General features: G+C 62.2%; 1 protein-coding gene across 5 annotated transcripts in view; it reads left to right on the top strand.

The window, feature by feature from the left end:
- The window catches only part of Sh3tc1 (SH3 domain and tetratricopeptide repeats 1), a 33,569-nt gene extending 28,014 nt beyond the window's left edge, over nt 1-5,555 (top strand). For all 5 annotated transcript variants that reach the window (XM_013506769.1, XM_013506768.1, XM_005408779.2 and 2 more), the window contains 4 exons: nt 1,551-1,673; nt 2,075-2,225; nt 2,989-3,185; nt 5,194-5,555. In XM_013506769.1, the coding sequence (XP_013362223.1) occupies nt 1,551-1,673; nt 2,075-2,225; nt 2,989-3,185; nt 5,194-5,451 (729 nt within the window). In that variant the 3' untranslated portion in view covers nt 5,452-5,555. The remainder of the gene's footprint in view (nt 1-1,550; nt 1,674-2,074; nt 2,226-2,988; nt 3,186-5,193) is intronic.
- The last annotated feature ends 11,074 nt before the right edge of the window (nt 5,556-16,629 follow it).

The raw sequence follows: 16,629 nt of genomic DNA, 5'->3' as shown, positions 1-16,629 counted from the left end.
CCCGTCCATCCATCCATCCATCCATCCACCCATCCATCATCCACCCACCCACCCCTCCATCCATCTACTCACCCGTCCATCCATCCATCCATCCACTCACCCATCCATCCATCCATCTACTCACACACCCATCCATCCATCCACTCACCCATCCATCCATCCATCCATCCATCCATCCATCTACTCACGCATCCATCCATCCATCTACTCAGCCAGCCATCCATCCATCCATCTACTCATCCATCCATCCATCTACTCATCCATCATCAAATTTATACCTCTGCACCCATCCATCCGTCAATCTACCTATGTACCTATCCATCTAACCATCCATCCATCCATCAACCCATTGACTCTTCCATGAATCCACGCACTTCCCCAACCCACTACTCATCCATCCATCTATCCATTTACTTGTTGGTGTGCTCATCTGCTCATCCATCCACCCCTCCATCAACCCACCCACTTGCCATCCACCCATATATCCATTCATCAGATACTCATCTATCTATCACCCACTCACCCATCCATCCATCCATCCATCCATCCATCCACCCACCCATCCATCCACCCACCCACCCATCCATCCATCCATCCATCCATCCATCCATCGCTGAGCTCCTACTGCATGCTAAGGAGCTGCGTCTTTCCCCCTCATGCCCCTTGACTCCTTCAGTCTCTCCCAGCACCCAGCATCTCTGACAATGATCTGAATTCCTGAGGCAGAGATGTGAACTCCTTAGATTGCTCTCACTGTGCTGGTATACAGCAAGTGCTCAATAAGTGTACAAGTGATCTGTCCACTCATAGACACCCAGAAGAACTTGCTTTAGCAGCACATCGATTATGCATTGGCAATGCATTAATCATAGAAACTGTTCTCCACATCACGTGATCTGGAACACAGTGCAAGGCCCTGAGGTTGATTTTGAGGACACTGTGCCCCTCTGCTGAGCTGAGGGCTGAGAATCTGGCTGAGAGGAGGTGGCACTTCTGTGCATGGTCCTTGGGGGTCCTGGGTGTGGCAGGGGTGGGGGCCTTGTGCCCAGCTGGAGGACAGCGTGGGGGTGACCAGTGGCAGGACCAGCAGGTGCACAGGCCTAGAAGCTCCAGGGAGCCTGGCACTGCCCAGAAGTTATACACAGCTGGCTCTGGCTGGATTCTGGGCAGGGACTAAGCTCTTACCCACTCTGTGGGCACTTGTTGGGCACCTACTATCTGCCCAGCAGTGAGGGAGGCAAGAAACTGGGTCCATCCCTGCCTGTGGAGCTGAACTGGCTGGTGGGACAGAAGGTGGCCGTGGCCAGGCATGTTCCCTGAGGGCTCAGGAGGTGGGGGGGCAGGAGGTGGTGGGCTCACAGGTGCCAGGCAAGAGTGTCCCTGTCTGGGCATGCTGGAGGCCAGGCTGGAGCTCTGCCCTGTGCGCCTTCCCCCCCATACCTGTGGGTACTCAGGGTCCTCGTCCTGGGGCTGAGTGCTTGGGGTGCAGGAGAAGGATGGCTCTGCGTGTGATGCACACCCGGTCCCCAGAGAGCTCTCCTACTATGCAGGTGGCACAGAACGCAGCCTTGTACACAGGGGACCCCAGTCTGGGGCTGGAGCTGTTCGAGGCAGCCGGAGACATCTTCTTCAACGGGGCCTGGGAGCGGGAGAAAGCCGTGTCCTTCTACCGGGTGAGCAGAGCCGTGTGTGCCCTCGGGGCAGGGTGGGGGCACGAGATGACCCAGAGCCTCCAAGGATGAACCGTGGGTCTCCACCAGGCAGATGAGCAAACGGAGGCTTGGAGAGGCATGAGGATGTTCCAAAGGACACAGCCCACCAGTGGGGGAACCGGGCGTCCCCTTCCTCTGTCCCCATAGCTCGGGAGCAGCTCAGCCCTGGGCTCCTGCCGATGTGCCAACATCTGGGTCCTGCCTCATTCCCAGGGCAGCAGTCTCCCCAGCTCCAGCTGGGGCCCATAGCGCTCTCTAAACCATCATTTCTCCTGGACTCAGGTGGCGCGTAGACCCTACAAGAGGGTGAGGGCGCCTCGCCCCATGTGGGCTTAGCCTGAGTTCCTCCTTGGTGTGCACAGGACCGGGCGCTGCCCCTGGCTGTAACCCTGGGGAACCGGGAGGCGGAGCTGCGGCTATGTAACAAGCTGGTGGCCTTGCTGGCTGTGCTGGAGACACCCCAGGAGGGCCTGGAGTTTGCCCACGAGGCCCTGGAGCTCAGCATCACCCTGGGTAAGCAGGATCGCAGGGCCCTTCCTCTCCTATCCAGGCGGCCGAGGTAGAATCTGCCCAGCCAACCCCAGCCCGGCCCCGAAGCCCAGGCCGAGTCTCTCAGGACGGGTGAACTCCCTGTGGGCCTCCCCCGCCTTGGCCCGGTGACCATGCACGCTCACACATGCGCCCTGCGTCCCGGCCTCTTCCTCTCCCTGAACGTGCCGGGCTGGGGCTCTGTGTCATGCTCCTTGCCTGACGTCCTTCCCGGCGCTCAGCAGTACCGCTGCTCTCTAGCTGCTGGAATGCCCGCCCCTTAACGCGGGGTTCCCCGGGAACTACACCTGACCCTGCTCTCTGGGGGCTCTCTGCCTCCGGGGAGGGACCCCAAGCCTGGCCCTTGTCTCTGCCTGCAGCCTCTACACTCTGGCCCCAGGGGGCAGGATGTGAGGACCACTGGGGCTGTCAGAGGGGCGGGGGTTCCAACAGGAAGTGACACCCAGGGCTGGGGCCTCTGCTCATGACACCCCCAGGTAGGGCCACTGTCATGTGCCTTTTGGGGGTCCTAGTGAAGAGCTATGGAAGGCGTCCCATGTGGGTGGCTTCACGCAGGCAAACAGCCGGGATGCGGCCGAATGCCGAGGTATGAGGGGAGCAGGCACGATTGCCCGGCTTCACAGATTGGGAAGTGAGGCTGGGGACAGGAAGTGACCGGCCACGCCTGCAGGCTCGCCCTGCCTGCGGGTCACGTCCCCACACCTGTCCCTCTGCCCGCCCGCCCCAGGCGACCAGCTGAACGAGCGTGTGGCCTACCACCGGCTGGCCGCCCTGCACCACCGGCTGGGCCACGGCGAGCTGGCCGAGCACTTCTACCTCAAGGCGCTGTCGCTGTGCCGCTCGCCCCTGGAGTTTGAGGAGGAGACGCTGTACTACGTGAAGGTGTACCTGGTGCTGGGCGACATCATCTTCTACGAGCTGAAGGTGGGCGCAGGGAACCCCATCCCGGCCTTGAGACACTGCCCAGCTGCCGCACTGGCCAGGCCTGGCCATGGAGAACGCGGGGCACAGCACGGGGCTGTAGTCAGGGTGCCTGGAGGAGGTGATGCTAGAGCTCGCCTTGACGGTCCAGGAGGAGTTTAAGTGGGTTACAGTGGGGAGAAGGATTTTGAGGGCACCGTGCCCCAAGATCACAGAGCAAGATCCAGCTCACACTACAGCCCGCTCCCAGCTGCCAGCTGCTCCCAGCAGCCCCTTCCTGGAGTGCTCAGACACCCCTTGCCAGGCCACCCGGGCAGGGAGCCAGGATGCTACCCCATCCTGCTTCCCAGGCAGGGAGCAGCGGCCAAGCAGCCTGGCTGAGCACGTGTCTGGCCTGCGCTCCGGGACAGGAGCCGGGACCCCCGCCCCATCTGTATCCCAGCCCGGCAGCGCCGCCCGCTGACAAGGGCCTGGAGTGCCCTCACCGCCAGCCCCAGCCGGGGCAGGCACTGCGCTGCAGCGTAGGTGCCTTTGCTGGGGAGGGCTGAGGTGCCACAGCCAGCTGGGCTCTGCCCTGACCACACCACCCTTCCACCTGCACCCTGTCCTCAGTCTGTGGGTCATTGCCATACACTGGCGACACTGCTGGTCAGGAGTGGTCCTTGCAGCCTCCACCCAGAGGCCAGCCAGGGCCTCCTCTCTCCATGTCAAACCCGCCACCCGCCCTGCCCACCCTGGAGGAAGGAAAGGGCTGGGCTGCTGCTGGGAGCTGAGGCCAGGCCGGGCTAGGTGGGTCAAGAGCCAGGAAGGCCTCCCCGCTTCCTTCTGATGCTTCAGCACCACATTCATCCAGGCCCTGCTCCTGCTTTCCTGCCAGGGCAGCCGTGACCCTGCATGGGGAGGGGCAGGACAGGGGTCCCAGGGGACGCTGGACCAGGGTGTCTAACAGGGCCACCTTCAGTCTGCAGGGGGCTCACAGCCAGACGAGCAAGGGGTGTGGTGTGCACGCGCGCGCACTGGTGTGAGCCCAGCTGGTCCGCGCCTATGTATGTGCACACGTGTGTGCAGTGCGTGCTCTGGCTGGCTCCTGCCTGTTTGGGTGGGACGTTTCCTCCCCCAGGAACCGTCCCCTCCCAGTCAAGTGGAGTCAGGTGCCTCGGCCGCCCTTGGCCAAGACCTGGCCGCCCCTCGTGGTCGGTCCTGTGGTCCCTGCTTACTCCGGGTCCCCAGGAGCCTGGGGTGGGGACTCACCAACTGCTCCATGTTCACCCCTGTCCTGGCCCCTTGCGGCGGGACAGTCAGGCTGGGGGTCTTGCACAGTGTCCTTGGCCCTGCGTAGCCCTTCCAGGTGCTGAGGAGAGGAGGCCTGGGCCAGGGCTGGGCGTGGGTTTTAGGGAAGACCTTGGGGCACTGCATGGAGCGGGACCTCAGGAGAGGCTGGAGAGGCCGAGGGCAGGCTGGGGACCCACATCCCAACCCAAAACACGGGGCTTCAGGCACACTTGCGTCCATGATGGCGTGGGGAAGGGGAAGGCTGTCGAAGCCCACCTGGGATTCCCAGGAGACCCCAGGGACAACGCCTGGATGTGCATGAGGCACTGGTGCTGGGCCGGCCGAGGGAGGCCTGGGCTATGGGAGCCGGCACCCACACAGCCGCGGGAAGCCCGGTCACTCACCACTCACCCACAGCCTGGGCCTGGAGCCCCCACAGCCAGCCAGCCCTGCACCCGAGGAGGGCAGCAACGGCCTCTGAGGAGGGGGTGCAGCAGGAGGCTGGAGGGGTGCAGCAGGAGGATCCACAGGGAGCAGCTGCCAGCACAGGGGATGTCAGGGTTCCAGCCTGGGACTGACATGGCCAGACCAGATGTCCTCAAAGTGTCACAGGCGGCAGAGCCTCAGGGAGCCCCAGTGTGGGGTGGGGATGATGGAGCCGTTGTAGGGGAAGGTCCCAGAGTCCCTGCTGTGCCCTGCTGGTTAGAAGCCACACCGTTAAGGCCGCCTCCACCCGCAGGACCCCTTCGATGCGGCTGGGTACTACCAGCTGGCGCTGGCAGCAGCCGTGGACCTGGGCCACAAGAGGGCGCAGCTGAAGATCTACACGCGGCTGGCCACCATCTACCATCACTTCCTGGTGGACCGGGAGATGTCCCTCTTCTTCTACCAGAAGGCCAGGACCTTCGCCTCCGAGCTCAACGGCCGCAGGACCGACCTGGCCCCACAGCGCTTCTGGGCCCGCGCCCCGTGGCTGGCCCCGGGACCCCCACCCTGAGGGCTGAGCGCTGAGGGCGGCGAGGGCGGTAGCCGGCCGCCCCATCAAGCTGCTGGGAACGGGGAGGAAGGGCCGCAGAGCAATAAAGGTGTTTTCAGTAACTTCTGGTGGCTCCAGGGAAACTTTGCCCGCTGCTCCTGGGCCCAGGTCTCCTCGACAGGGTCCTGGGCCGGCCTCATCCTGCCCCAAGCTCTGCTTCGTGGCCCATCTCTGCGCCTTCCCTCCCTTCCTCCCGCCCTTCCTCCCTTCCTTCTTTCTTTCCCAATACTCACGCATGATCCAGAGCCTCTGCACTGAGCTACATCCCCGCGCATTTTACTTGGACGAAGGGTCTCATTGCGTCTCTAAGTTGCCCAGGCTAGGCCTCAAGTTGCAATTCTCCTGCCTCAGCCTCACAGGGTGCTGAAGGGACAGGCATGGCACAAGACGAAGTCCACACAGCAGACCGTTTACCCCAGCCTGGTGCCAAAAGTCCATCTCTGCAGAGATGACCGCCCATGCCTCGCTCTCGTGCCCCAGACCCCCTTCACAGGGAATCTGAGGCTTGGAGGAGGAGGGATGCAGGCAGGCAGGGCCCTGAGGGGGACTGGGCGCTGCTGCCTGTCTCTGGGCGGTGGAACCCAGGGCTGGGAGGCTGGGGAGAGCAGGAGCCTGGAAGTTCTTGTATGTCGCCACCTCCCACCAGGGGGCAGCAGAGAGCTTTCTGGCTTGTCCACCATACATCCGTGAGCACGGGACAGTCCGGGCTGAGGAGGAAGTCACGCTCCTGCCAGGGCCCCTGTGGACTCTTCTCTGAGCAGAGAAAGCCACACAACCCTGGCTCTGGACTCTGAGAGGCTCAGAGAGGGATGGCAGTACCCACGGGTGCAAGCACGTGCGCCCCTGTCCTCTGCGCCGCCCCGGAGGGGAAGCAGCTCATCCACGGCGGGAGGCGCAGCTGCTCAGTGCTACCCGCCTCCCCTGGGACTCGGGGGCTACGAGGGGCCCCATGGATACAGGAGGCCTTGGCTCTGTGCCGTGTGCAGCGGAGACCGGGGCATCGTCACACACGTACCCCAATGTCCAGAGCCTGTGGGCAGCAGTGTGAGTGTAGCTGTGCGGCTATGGACCCGTCCACGGCAGGAACTCCGTCCTGCAGACCTTGGCTGTCTGTCTGTATGTCTGTCCGGGTGTGCGGTGAGCCAGTCCGGGCCGTGGGCAGAGCCCCAGGTCAGTGGACACGGGAGAGGCCCCCCCGGCAGTGCCGGCCTGTGCCCTGAGGTCCCCTCCCGAGGGCGACGTCTGTGGGGTGACAGTCGCTCCTGCGACTCGGCTGCATTGGGTGGCAAAGGCAAAGGGTTTGGCAGCTGTCACCGAGGTCTCTAGTCAGCTGACTTTGAGCTGCCCCAGGTGGGCCTGGCCTAATCAAGGAGACCCCTCCCCCCGTGCCGGAAGTCAAACCCAGGGCTTCACGCTGAGCCTCAGCCCCAGCCCTTTCTACTTCTTATTTTGAGACAGGGTCTCACTAAGTGGCCACACTGCACAGGCTGGGATCCAACTTGCCATTCTCCTGCCTCAGCCTTCCAGAGGGTGGGATTAGAAGCGTGAACCACCACACCTGGCCAGGGAGCTCTTAAAGGAGTCCAGCTTCCCTGGGGGAGGGAGCCGCCTGCTGGGCTTGACCTGACTCCCCTTTGAGGGGCCCAGCCAGCTTGGATGGGGGGGTGCTCACGGCCAGGCTGACCACTCCATTACTCCGTGTTAAGACCCAGAGCCCAACTGTGGCCCCAGGAGCTCCGCAAGCAGAGGGTGTGGATGTGATCCGCCAAGTGTGTGACGCTTGTTAGGAGCAGTGCAGACGGGCTTGAGGGAAGAGGTGGGGAGGCAGGACCAGGCGTCAGCCCCGGGGCCCCTGCACCCATGGAGCGGCCCAGCCGGGGCCGGGTCACAAGGCATCAGGAAGACCAGAGCCCCTCCCCTTCCCGGCACCTCTGCCTGGGGGCCCTGTGTCACCCCACCTGCCACCCGGCGGTGGACTCATGCAGGAGGCCACCTCCAGACCAGCGGCCAGCAGGGAGGGCCGGCTGCATGGGTCATCGTCTCACTAGGGCATTGTGGACACACCCGTTCCCGGCCGGCGGGTCCCTGGCCAAGCAGGTCAGCTGGGCCTGCCCTAAGTCGGGTCCTCAGCCAACAGGAGACGCTCTCCTGCTGCCCCTCCCAGCCACAGCTGGCTCAGCACATGGGTGGCAGTGTGGCCAGCTGAGCCCGACAAGCTCCCCACAGACGTGGGGGACGTCAGAGGTGCCCGAGGCACCTGCACACGGGCAGGTGCTACTCCTCTCCGTCCGTGACACACGGATGGCCCAGACAGAGCAGCACAGAGAAAGAAACCGATTCAGGCAGCCATCAGAGGCGGGCGTGGCGGCACACACCTGTAACCCCAGCACTCAGGAGGCTGGGGCAGGAGGATCCCCAAAGTTGTAGGCCAGCCTGGGCTACGTAAGCAAGCTCAAGACAAGCCCGCACTACACAGTGAGATCCTGTCTCATTACCCTGTTTTTCTCACAAGGGCAAAATCTTTGCTCTGAATAGAAAGTATTATATGACTGACTGTAAAAAGCTGAACTATACAGTACATGGTATTGTTAGGAAGGAAATAAAAATCACCTGAACTGTCATTAAAAAATAAATGCCATTAAAATGTACACGGAAGACTTAGAGGTGAGAAAAGCCACCATTGTCCTGACTAAGAGGGGGATGCTGGGGACAGAGCAGTCAGCTGTGAGCACGGCTCCAGGGACCATGAACTGTCGGGGAGACCCAGGGCAGGCACGGAAGGGATCGACCCAGCAGCTGCCCGGGAGGACGGGAATCGTGCTGACACAGAGCCGCTCCCAGAGCCTGGCTTGGTCCCTGGGCCCCTCCCGTGGCCTCTGTGTGTCATCCATTCACAGGAGGCGCGTCCCTCACCAGGATCAGGCGCAGAGCAGACATGGAAATTCCCTTCCAAAGGTAACTCGGGGACAGCCAAGATGCACGGAGGCAGAGGCCCCTTCCCAGGGAGAGCAAACCCGGGACACTTTCTAGAGAGTGAGCTGCATGCCAACCAGGGGCTGGGAGTTTCCGGTCACCAGCCTGTGACACCCCGTGTCTGGTCCATGAGGACTTGTGGGTCCCGAGGGGTAGGTACCACCTACCCTGCAGTCCCTGCCCTGGGGATCCCTGGAGCCCCCGAGATCCCACCTCCCCTCCGCTCCAGCCCGGAGCACACAGCTCCCTGTGTTGTCACTCCCGGGTTCTCCGAGGGGCTTCCCTGTCCTTCCATCCCCGGCAATAGGACCCTCTGAATACCTAGCGTGGTTCCCACTTCCCAATCGGGACTGTCTTATTTTTTATTTTGAAATCAATTTAGATGGACACAATGTCTCAGAGAGAACGGAGGGACCCCAGGGCCTCCCTGGCCTCCCCCAGCGGCGGCATCCGGTACCATGTGTGGCCATGTGCCCACGTCCCTGGGTCCCCGGAGATTTGTGCAGCCACGGCCCCAGTCGAGCACAAAGCCATCGCCACCACCAACCCTCCCCCATCCCAGTCACACCCCCCTCCCCGTCTCACGGGTCTGCCCCCACCTCTGTGCCCCACCGCTTAGCGGGACAGAAATGGAATCGGTGGCCTGGAGCAGCTGGGACATCACCCCGCTTCTCTCCCGGCTGTCAGCCCTGTGACCCATCCCCGGCGTGGCTGGCCCTGTGTCCTCAGCCCGGGGTGTGGGACAGGCACTCGGTCCCTCCTAAACGCCCCTCTCGCATGCTATGCTCAGGCTGGGTCAGTCTGAGGCTGTGCATGACGACACCCGGCTTCCGCTGGACAGAGGTCCTCGGGCCCCGATGACTGCCCGGAGCCCACAGCCGGGCTGCAGCCCGGCGCATTTAAGAAAACACCGCACTGCTTCCCACAGCGGCTGTGCGGGCCATGTTTCCCAGGGGTCTTCAGCCAGTACACAGACCACAAACACTGTCATTATCTGTGGCTGGAATCATTAACTATAATTTTTTGTTCCATATGTATATCTCTCTGTATCTTCCAAGCTTTATGCAAGAAACATATACTTTGCACTGTGTATTTCGCATCTGAAAAAAATCAAGTCTGTAAAAATCATTTGATATGAGAAGACACACGCAGAGGGCAGGCAGGGCCCGGGGCGCAGCCACAGGGCAGCACGCGCTCACGTGCAGTCCATGCCCCACGCGCACACTCACGCGGACTCGCAGCACGACAGGACGGGAGGGCAGGGACAGAGTTGCCAGTGTCCCCTCCCGGCCACCGTAGCAAGTGCCCAGGACCTGGGCGGTTAAAGCAGAAGCGGGTGTTCTCCGTCTCGCAGGCTCAAAGCTGAAACCCAAGTGTGACGGGCTCCCACTCACTCCCTGGGGGCCCTAGGGGAGAAGCCTCCTGCTCGTTGGCTCCTGGGCTCCAGGGTCCCCCGCTGGTGCCTGCCTCGCGTCAGTGCCTACTCTGTTGTCACTCGGTCCCTCGGCGCCCTCTGTGTGTCTCTCCCAAGTCACCTCTCAGGAGGGTCCGGAGCGAGCTCACCTCTGACATCAGCACAAACCCTTTCCCCACACAGAGTCAGACATCAGGGCCTGGCGGGACGCCACCGTCCCTGCCAGGGCCACCAGGCAAGCTGCCACAGGGGTGGCATTTAAAAGGCAAAGTTTCTGCACTCAGCTGCGCCACCTGAGAAGGTGCAGCTTTTGGTACAGAAGTGATCAGGGCGGTGCTGGGTGTCGTGGTGCACAACTGTCATCCCAGCACGCTGGGAGGCTGAGGCAGGAGGCTGAGGTCAAAGGTCGGAGCCCAGTCCGGGTAGCTGAGTGACTTAGGGAGAGCCTGTCTCAAAAAATAGAAAAGGCTGGGGATGTCACTCAGTGTGAAGGCTCTGGGTTCAAACAAAGACGACAAAAAGGAAGACAAAGGTAACTGATTTTCCCAGAGTGAAAAACAGATGTCAAGTGACAGTGCTGGGGTGATGGGGTGGCCACGCCTTCCCCACGCCCTCTGGCGGGTGCACGGCCCACAGGGCAGCAGTCACTGAGTTGGCATTTTCTGAGTGTGCAGGGACAGGGCTGGGGTGCCGGTGGCCTGGAGGTCTCGTGACACCCTTTACAGCCAGCTTGGGTGCCGGAGGACTGCAGCTAGCGAGGGACAGAGCTGCGACGTGACGGGCACTTGCAGGGCTGAGTGCTGAGCACAGACGGAAAGTGTGTCCCTCGGTCCACTCAGGTGTACACAGTGGTGCTCACCGAATGCCCCACTCCCACTCCCCAGGAGCAGGTCACATGTCCAGTGTCCCCATGTCACCGATGTCCAGCCCCAAGGACGGCTGAACCCTGGGACGATGGCTGCAGAGCTGGGGCCAGGCTGGCACGGGGCGGTGGCTGATGGCAGGCGCTGGCTCCGTGATTCGGGTCAAGTTCCAGGCCATCCCCGCCTCAGTGTCCCCACCTGTGCATGGTGGAGCCTGTGGTGCTGCTGCGCTTCACCCTCTGCACTGAGATCACGGTAGAAAAGCTGGTTAGCTTCCCCGGGCTCATCTCACCCAGCCTCCGAGGGCTGAGCCACACCCAGGAGCACCCCCAGCCTCACCTGTGCCTGGGCCCCAGGGCCCACCTGGCCCAGCCAGAAGGAGCGCAGCCCCCAAGAATCCTCAGACGGCTCCGCCTGGCCCTGGGAACGGCCTTGGGACCCAGGACTGTTTGCCTGGGCGGGAGGGCCACAAACGCGTAGGCCCCGACACACTCGGCGACTGAGGTACACTCACGCACACTGTGCTGCTCGGCCACACACACTCAGCCACGTGCATGCCACAGGCGGGCACTGGCTCCACTCTGAGCCAGCTGCCCAGAGACCCCTCACCCCCCACCGGAGAGCTGCTCCCGGGTGCGGCCCTCCCAGGGGATCCAGAAGCCCTGAAACACCGAGGCTGGGGTGCACTTGGAACTGTGGCCCCAGCACTGCCCGGGGGACTCTGTCCCCACAGACGGCCTGGTTTGGTTGCTGTGCACCGCATCCATTTCTACCCTTGGCCACGATGAGTCTAAGGAGGCCCCTGAGGGCTCCCGGGGTGTCCATTTCCTTGTGCCAGAGGAAGCCCGCCGGCTCAGAGCAGAGGGAGGAAGGGAACTTTCCCAGGGACAGAGCTGTGCCTCGCTCGCCTCCTCCTGAGCAGGAAGCCCCTGCTGATTGTCCTCTGGGAAGCCCGTCCTTCCAGACTGAGCAGACACAACAAACCCCACGCATGGCCTGGGGACACTTCCAGACTTCCTGACCCCCAGGGCGAGGAAGGCCCCGCGGGAGGGGGCTCACACTGCGATGCTGCTGGGTAAATACAGACCGGGTTAGGGACTTTGGCTCCAGCTGGCCCCCAGGACAGTGCAGGTGACAATGTGAATGTCCTGCCTCAGGTGCTCAGGGGAAGTGGGCGAGTCCTGGGTGGAGCCACCCCAGCCTGTGAGGGCAGTGCCTAACAAGGCCCTGGCAGGGGAGGAAGAACTGGGTGGCCCGGGGGAGGGCACAGCGGGGCACAGGCTGGAGAGGACAGTGCCTCGCTGGAGCTGGAGAGCTGGGCGCTGAGCCCGTGGGGTGGGGGCAGCAGGACCCTCTCGAGGCCTGCTGGGAGGGGGCCAGCTCGGGCTGAGGTCACCGCCCGCCAGTGCTGTGTCTGCACAAAGGCTGTGGGCACCCGGCGCTCGTCTGCCTGGCGGAGCTCCCAGCCCACGGAGCAGGATAATTACAGGGCTGCGGTGGCCTCGGGGAGCGTGGCAGCCCGGAGCCTCGCAGTGCGCGGGACGCGCTCTGACCCTCCCGCGGGGGCCGTCGCTCCTCAGCGGTGTGCGTCACCGCCTGGCAGGTTTGTCACCGACCGCATCCGCCCCGGGCACTCAAGGCTACTGGGGCACTGTGTCTGTGGTGTCTGTGACTTGGAACACCCAGAAGCATCCCTGGGGACCAGCCTGGGGGCCTCTGTCTCCGGCTCCGGCTGCCCCTGCGCCTGCCCTCGTCCCTCCACCCCCGCAGCATGGACCTCCATCCTCTAATGCTCCTCGGCTCCCCCTCCAGCCCCAGCCTCCCCCATGCCTGGCAGCAAAGCCACGTCCCACACTGGGCCCGCGCCTGGCCCTGCTTCAGCCCACAGGGCTCTGGGAGCCACCTCGGGATGAGCTGGGCCCCTGCTGCCCTGCTGCCCTGCTGCCCAGGACTGCAGGGCAGGGTGGGCTCCCGCTGGAGGGACCGGCGGGACCTGGCAGAGAGGCCCAGCTGGCCTGCGCCCTGAACTTCTGGCCGTGGCCCAGGGCCGGCTGGGCGCTCCCCGACCTCTGCGCTCTTGGGTGCTGGCTGCAGCTCTTCCCTGTCCCTCAGCCCCCACCCGGGCCAGGCTCACAAATCCCCTCCCGCCCCTGCCGCCCATCAGAGGCCTGGAGCCTGCGGACAGGGTGGGCAGGTGTGGGGGACGAGGGGCAGGAGAGCCGGGGCAGACCACAGCCTCCTGCGGGCACTGGGCTGCGTGGGGCATCGGCTCTGAGCCCCGGCGGCGCCACAACCGCAGAGGTGGTGGAGCTCTCGAGGGTCCCTGCCTGCCCGCCTGGCCGTCCCTCCTCTCCCGGCTCGGGCGAGGGTCCCCACGGGGTGGAGTAGGGCCCTGTTCTCGGGACACAGGCGAGGGCCGCTAGGGCCACAGGGGTGGGACAGCTGCCACGGGTCAGGAGCAGTTTGTGTGTGCACACCTGTGTGTGTGTGTGTGTGTGTGTGTGTGTGAGAGAGTGTATTCATGTAGGTGTGTATGAGTATGCATGTGTGGGTGTGAGCATACATGTATCTGTGTGTGTGTGCATGTGTATATGAGGGTGTGAGTGTACTGATATGCATACATGTGTGAGTGTGTGAGCATATGCGCATGTGTATGAGCGTATCCATGTATGTGTGTACGAGCATATGGGTGTGTGAGCGTGTACATGTGTGTATGAGTGTGTGAGAATACGTGAATGTGAGTGTGTGAGTGCATGTACATGTTTATGAGTGTGTGTACGTGTGTATGAGTGTTTGAGCATATGTGTGTGTGTATAAGTGTGTGAGAATATGTGCATGTATGAGTGTGAGTGTGCATGTCCATGAGTGTGTGCATGTGTATGAGTGTATGAGTGTGTGAGCATGTATGTGTGCATGTGTGTGAGTGTATGTGAGCATGTGCATATGTGTACAGGCATATGAGTGTGTGAGCATGTGTGCGTACGTGTGTACATGTGTGGGTGTTACGGCAGAGACAGGAGAAGGGAGGGACAGAGCAGTGTCCTCGTCCTTGACTATGGTTCTAGCTGAGCCCCTGGGGTCGGGGATCATGAGGAGCAAAGTTCGTCAGCAGGGTCCCGGCACAGGGGTCCCATGGGAGACAGGGCCAGCTGTCCCCTCAGGTCTCTCCTCTTGTCCTCCTAATGCCACCAGTGCCACTCTGGAGCTGCCCTCCTCTGACCCCATCACCTCCCGGAGGCCTCCAAACCCTAGGGACAGGGGGATCAGGGCTCCAGGAACTGTGGGGCACACACATCCCCACCAGCTGTGCGAGTCTTGGAGTCCTGCTGTGACCTCGCGAGGATCTCGGGGTGAGGGTTCAGGGCACACGCCTTAGACACCAGGCAAGATGAGACACCCAGCGAAGAGAGTGAGGGGCAAGGGCTGGGGGGGACAGCAGGGCACAAGCCTGGCTTGCGGCACACGGAGACATCCACGGCAGCCGTGGGAGGGAGGACGGGGCGCAGTGCCCACGCGGTGAGGGGGTGGCACGGTGGGGTGGCATCTGTAGGCAGAGAGGCAGGTGTCGTCTGAGGACTCTGCACCCGGCACCATCCCAGCAGCCCGGCTGTGGACAGGACTCGAGGCTCCGTCAAGAGCAAGTGGGTAAAGAAAACAAGGTACAGAAAGGGCGGGCTGCCATCTGCCCCAAGGAGGACAAGCCCAGAGGCCACCACAGGGCGAACCGTCACAGAGCGACACGAAACAGAGCCCATGGAGGACAGGACGGGGCCACCGGCGCAGGGCCAGGAGGAGAGGGGTGGAGGACAGGGTTTGCAGAAGCTCGCTAGGAGGGCAGCGCCAAGGACTGAGCTGCCCACGGACAGGTGAGGAAAGTCCGCTAAGGACTAATGGGCAGCCTGGCCTCAGCGGGAAGGGGCCGCCGGAGCGTGGGGCAGCGAGCAGGCAAGAGGTGGACACTGCACCATAAGCTGGGGGTTCGGAGCAGGCAGGGAACAGAGAAAGTGCGATGGCGTGGCCAGTCCTCTCACAAACGGGCAGGGACAGCCGGGCGTCCACAAGTGGATGACGCTGGACACCTACCTCACACCACACACAGATACCCACCATACATCACGGGGCAACGCAGAAGAGCGAAAGCTGGGAAACACCTAGAAGAAAAGCACGGGGCCAGCCCTGTTTGCAAACAAAGGACAACAAACACAAGTAACGAACAATAAACAGGTGAGCTGGACTCCATCAGAATGAAACATTTCTGCTTCGGGAAGAAAAGTGGAAAGAAACCCGCAGAGTGTGAGAAGTTATTTCCAGTTCACATACTTGGCAAGGACTTCTATCCACCATATACAAAGAGCTCTTCCCACTCAATAAAAAATGCAAGTAACCAACTGGGACAGAGACAAAGGATCTCAGCAAATATTTCTTCAACACAGATCCACAAACGGCCAATAAGCACATAGAAGATGCCCGGCAGTGTCAGCCGTCAGGAAGTTCAAACCAGAGCCCCCGTGGGCCACCACGCCGCAGCTACTAGAAAGGCAAGGAGAATACTTCTTAAACTGGAAAATAACAAGAGTCGGTGACTGGGGAGGAAATAAGACACCCATGCATCGCTAGTGGAAAAGCAGAATGCCAGAGCCACTGTGGGAAACAGCCGGCAGCTTCTCCAGTGCTTGCACGGCGTCATACGTGAGCCAGCAGTTCCACCCTGAGGTGTGCATTCAGGAGAAAACAATGTCCACACAAAAAGCTGCGCTTTCCCCGCTAGAGCGCTGTTCCCAACAGCCAGAAGGAGAAAACCCAGACGTCCACAGACTGAGGAACGGAGCAGCAAGTGTGGTCTACCCACGCAGTGAAATATTACTCAGCCACAAAAAGGAATGGAGTCCTGAGTCCTGCTAAACGTGCAGGAACCTTAGAAAAGGCCAGACTCCAAGGACCACGTACTCTGTTCCTACGCAATGCCCCGAATCAGCATGGGGACAGAGCGTGGAGGAGGGGTTGCTGGGGCCGGGGGAGAGGGAGGTGGGGGTGATGCTCACGGGTGTGGGGCTCCTTTGGGGATGACGGAGCTGGTCTGAAGTTAGGTGTGGTGATGGCTGCAGAGCTGTGAGCACGCCAGCACTCCTGTGCTGCACACCGTGGCGTGTGACAGTGTTCTCTCGGGAGAGCTGATCTGAAAGCACGGGGCTGTGCGGAGGAGACCGGGACCTGGGAAGACCGGGACCTGGGAGGTGGGCTCGTGGGCTGGAGGGGCAGAGCGGGAGGAAGCGCCTGCCGGGAGGGAGCCGGGATGGGGGTGAGAGGAAGTCCCCGCTGAGAGCAGCCTGGGAACCGCCGGAGGTGGTGGGGCTGGTCAGAGGAAGGGGCAGGGGAGAGGAAGAGAGACGGCTGGGGACCTCTCCGGGAACAGCCCGGGATGCCCGGATGTGTGCTGCAGGGTGTCTCAGAGTGGGGGCATCAGGGCAGAGGGGCTGTGGGGTGGCCTGGTTCTTCACCTCCTGCTTGCTGGTCCCCTGGCAGCAATGGAGAGCATTTTGAAGGGGAGGAAACCGGGCATGGTGGCACACACCTGTAACCCCAGCACTTCGGAGGCTGAGGCAGGAGGATCACCATGAGTTTGAGACCAACCTACATAGTGAGACACTGTCTCAAGAAATCAATCCATTAATCAACCAATCATAAAGAGGAAACTGAGGGTCAGAGCAGCAGAGCAACAGCACCTGGGCTCTGGGCCAGGGTCACCCCGGAGCTGGCAGGACAGGGGCCCCGGCTTGGGGCCTGGTGCACCTGGGTCCCTCCCAAGGCTCGGGTGTTGGTGGCCTCCCGGGGTGCCATGGCTGGATCTCTGTGCCACGGTCTGTGCCAGGGACTGGCATGTCACAGTCG

Source organism: Chinchilla lanigera, unplaced genomic scaffold, assembly GCF_000276665.1.
Source record: "Chinchilla lanigera isolate Chin_1 unplaced genomic scaffold, ChiLan1.0 scaffold00113, whole genome shotgun sequence".
Classification (NCBI taxonomy): Eukaryota; Metazoa; Chordata; class Mammalia; order Rodentia; family Chinchillidae; genus Chinchilla; species Chinchilla lanigera.
The sequence above is the reverse complement of the archived record's forward strand: the minus strand, read 5'-3'. Positions and strand labels throughout refer to the sequence as shown.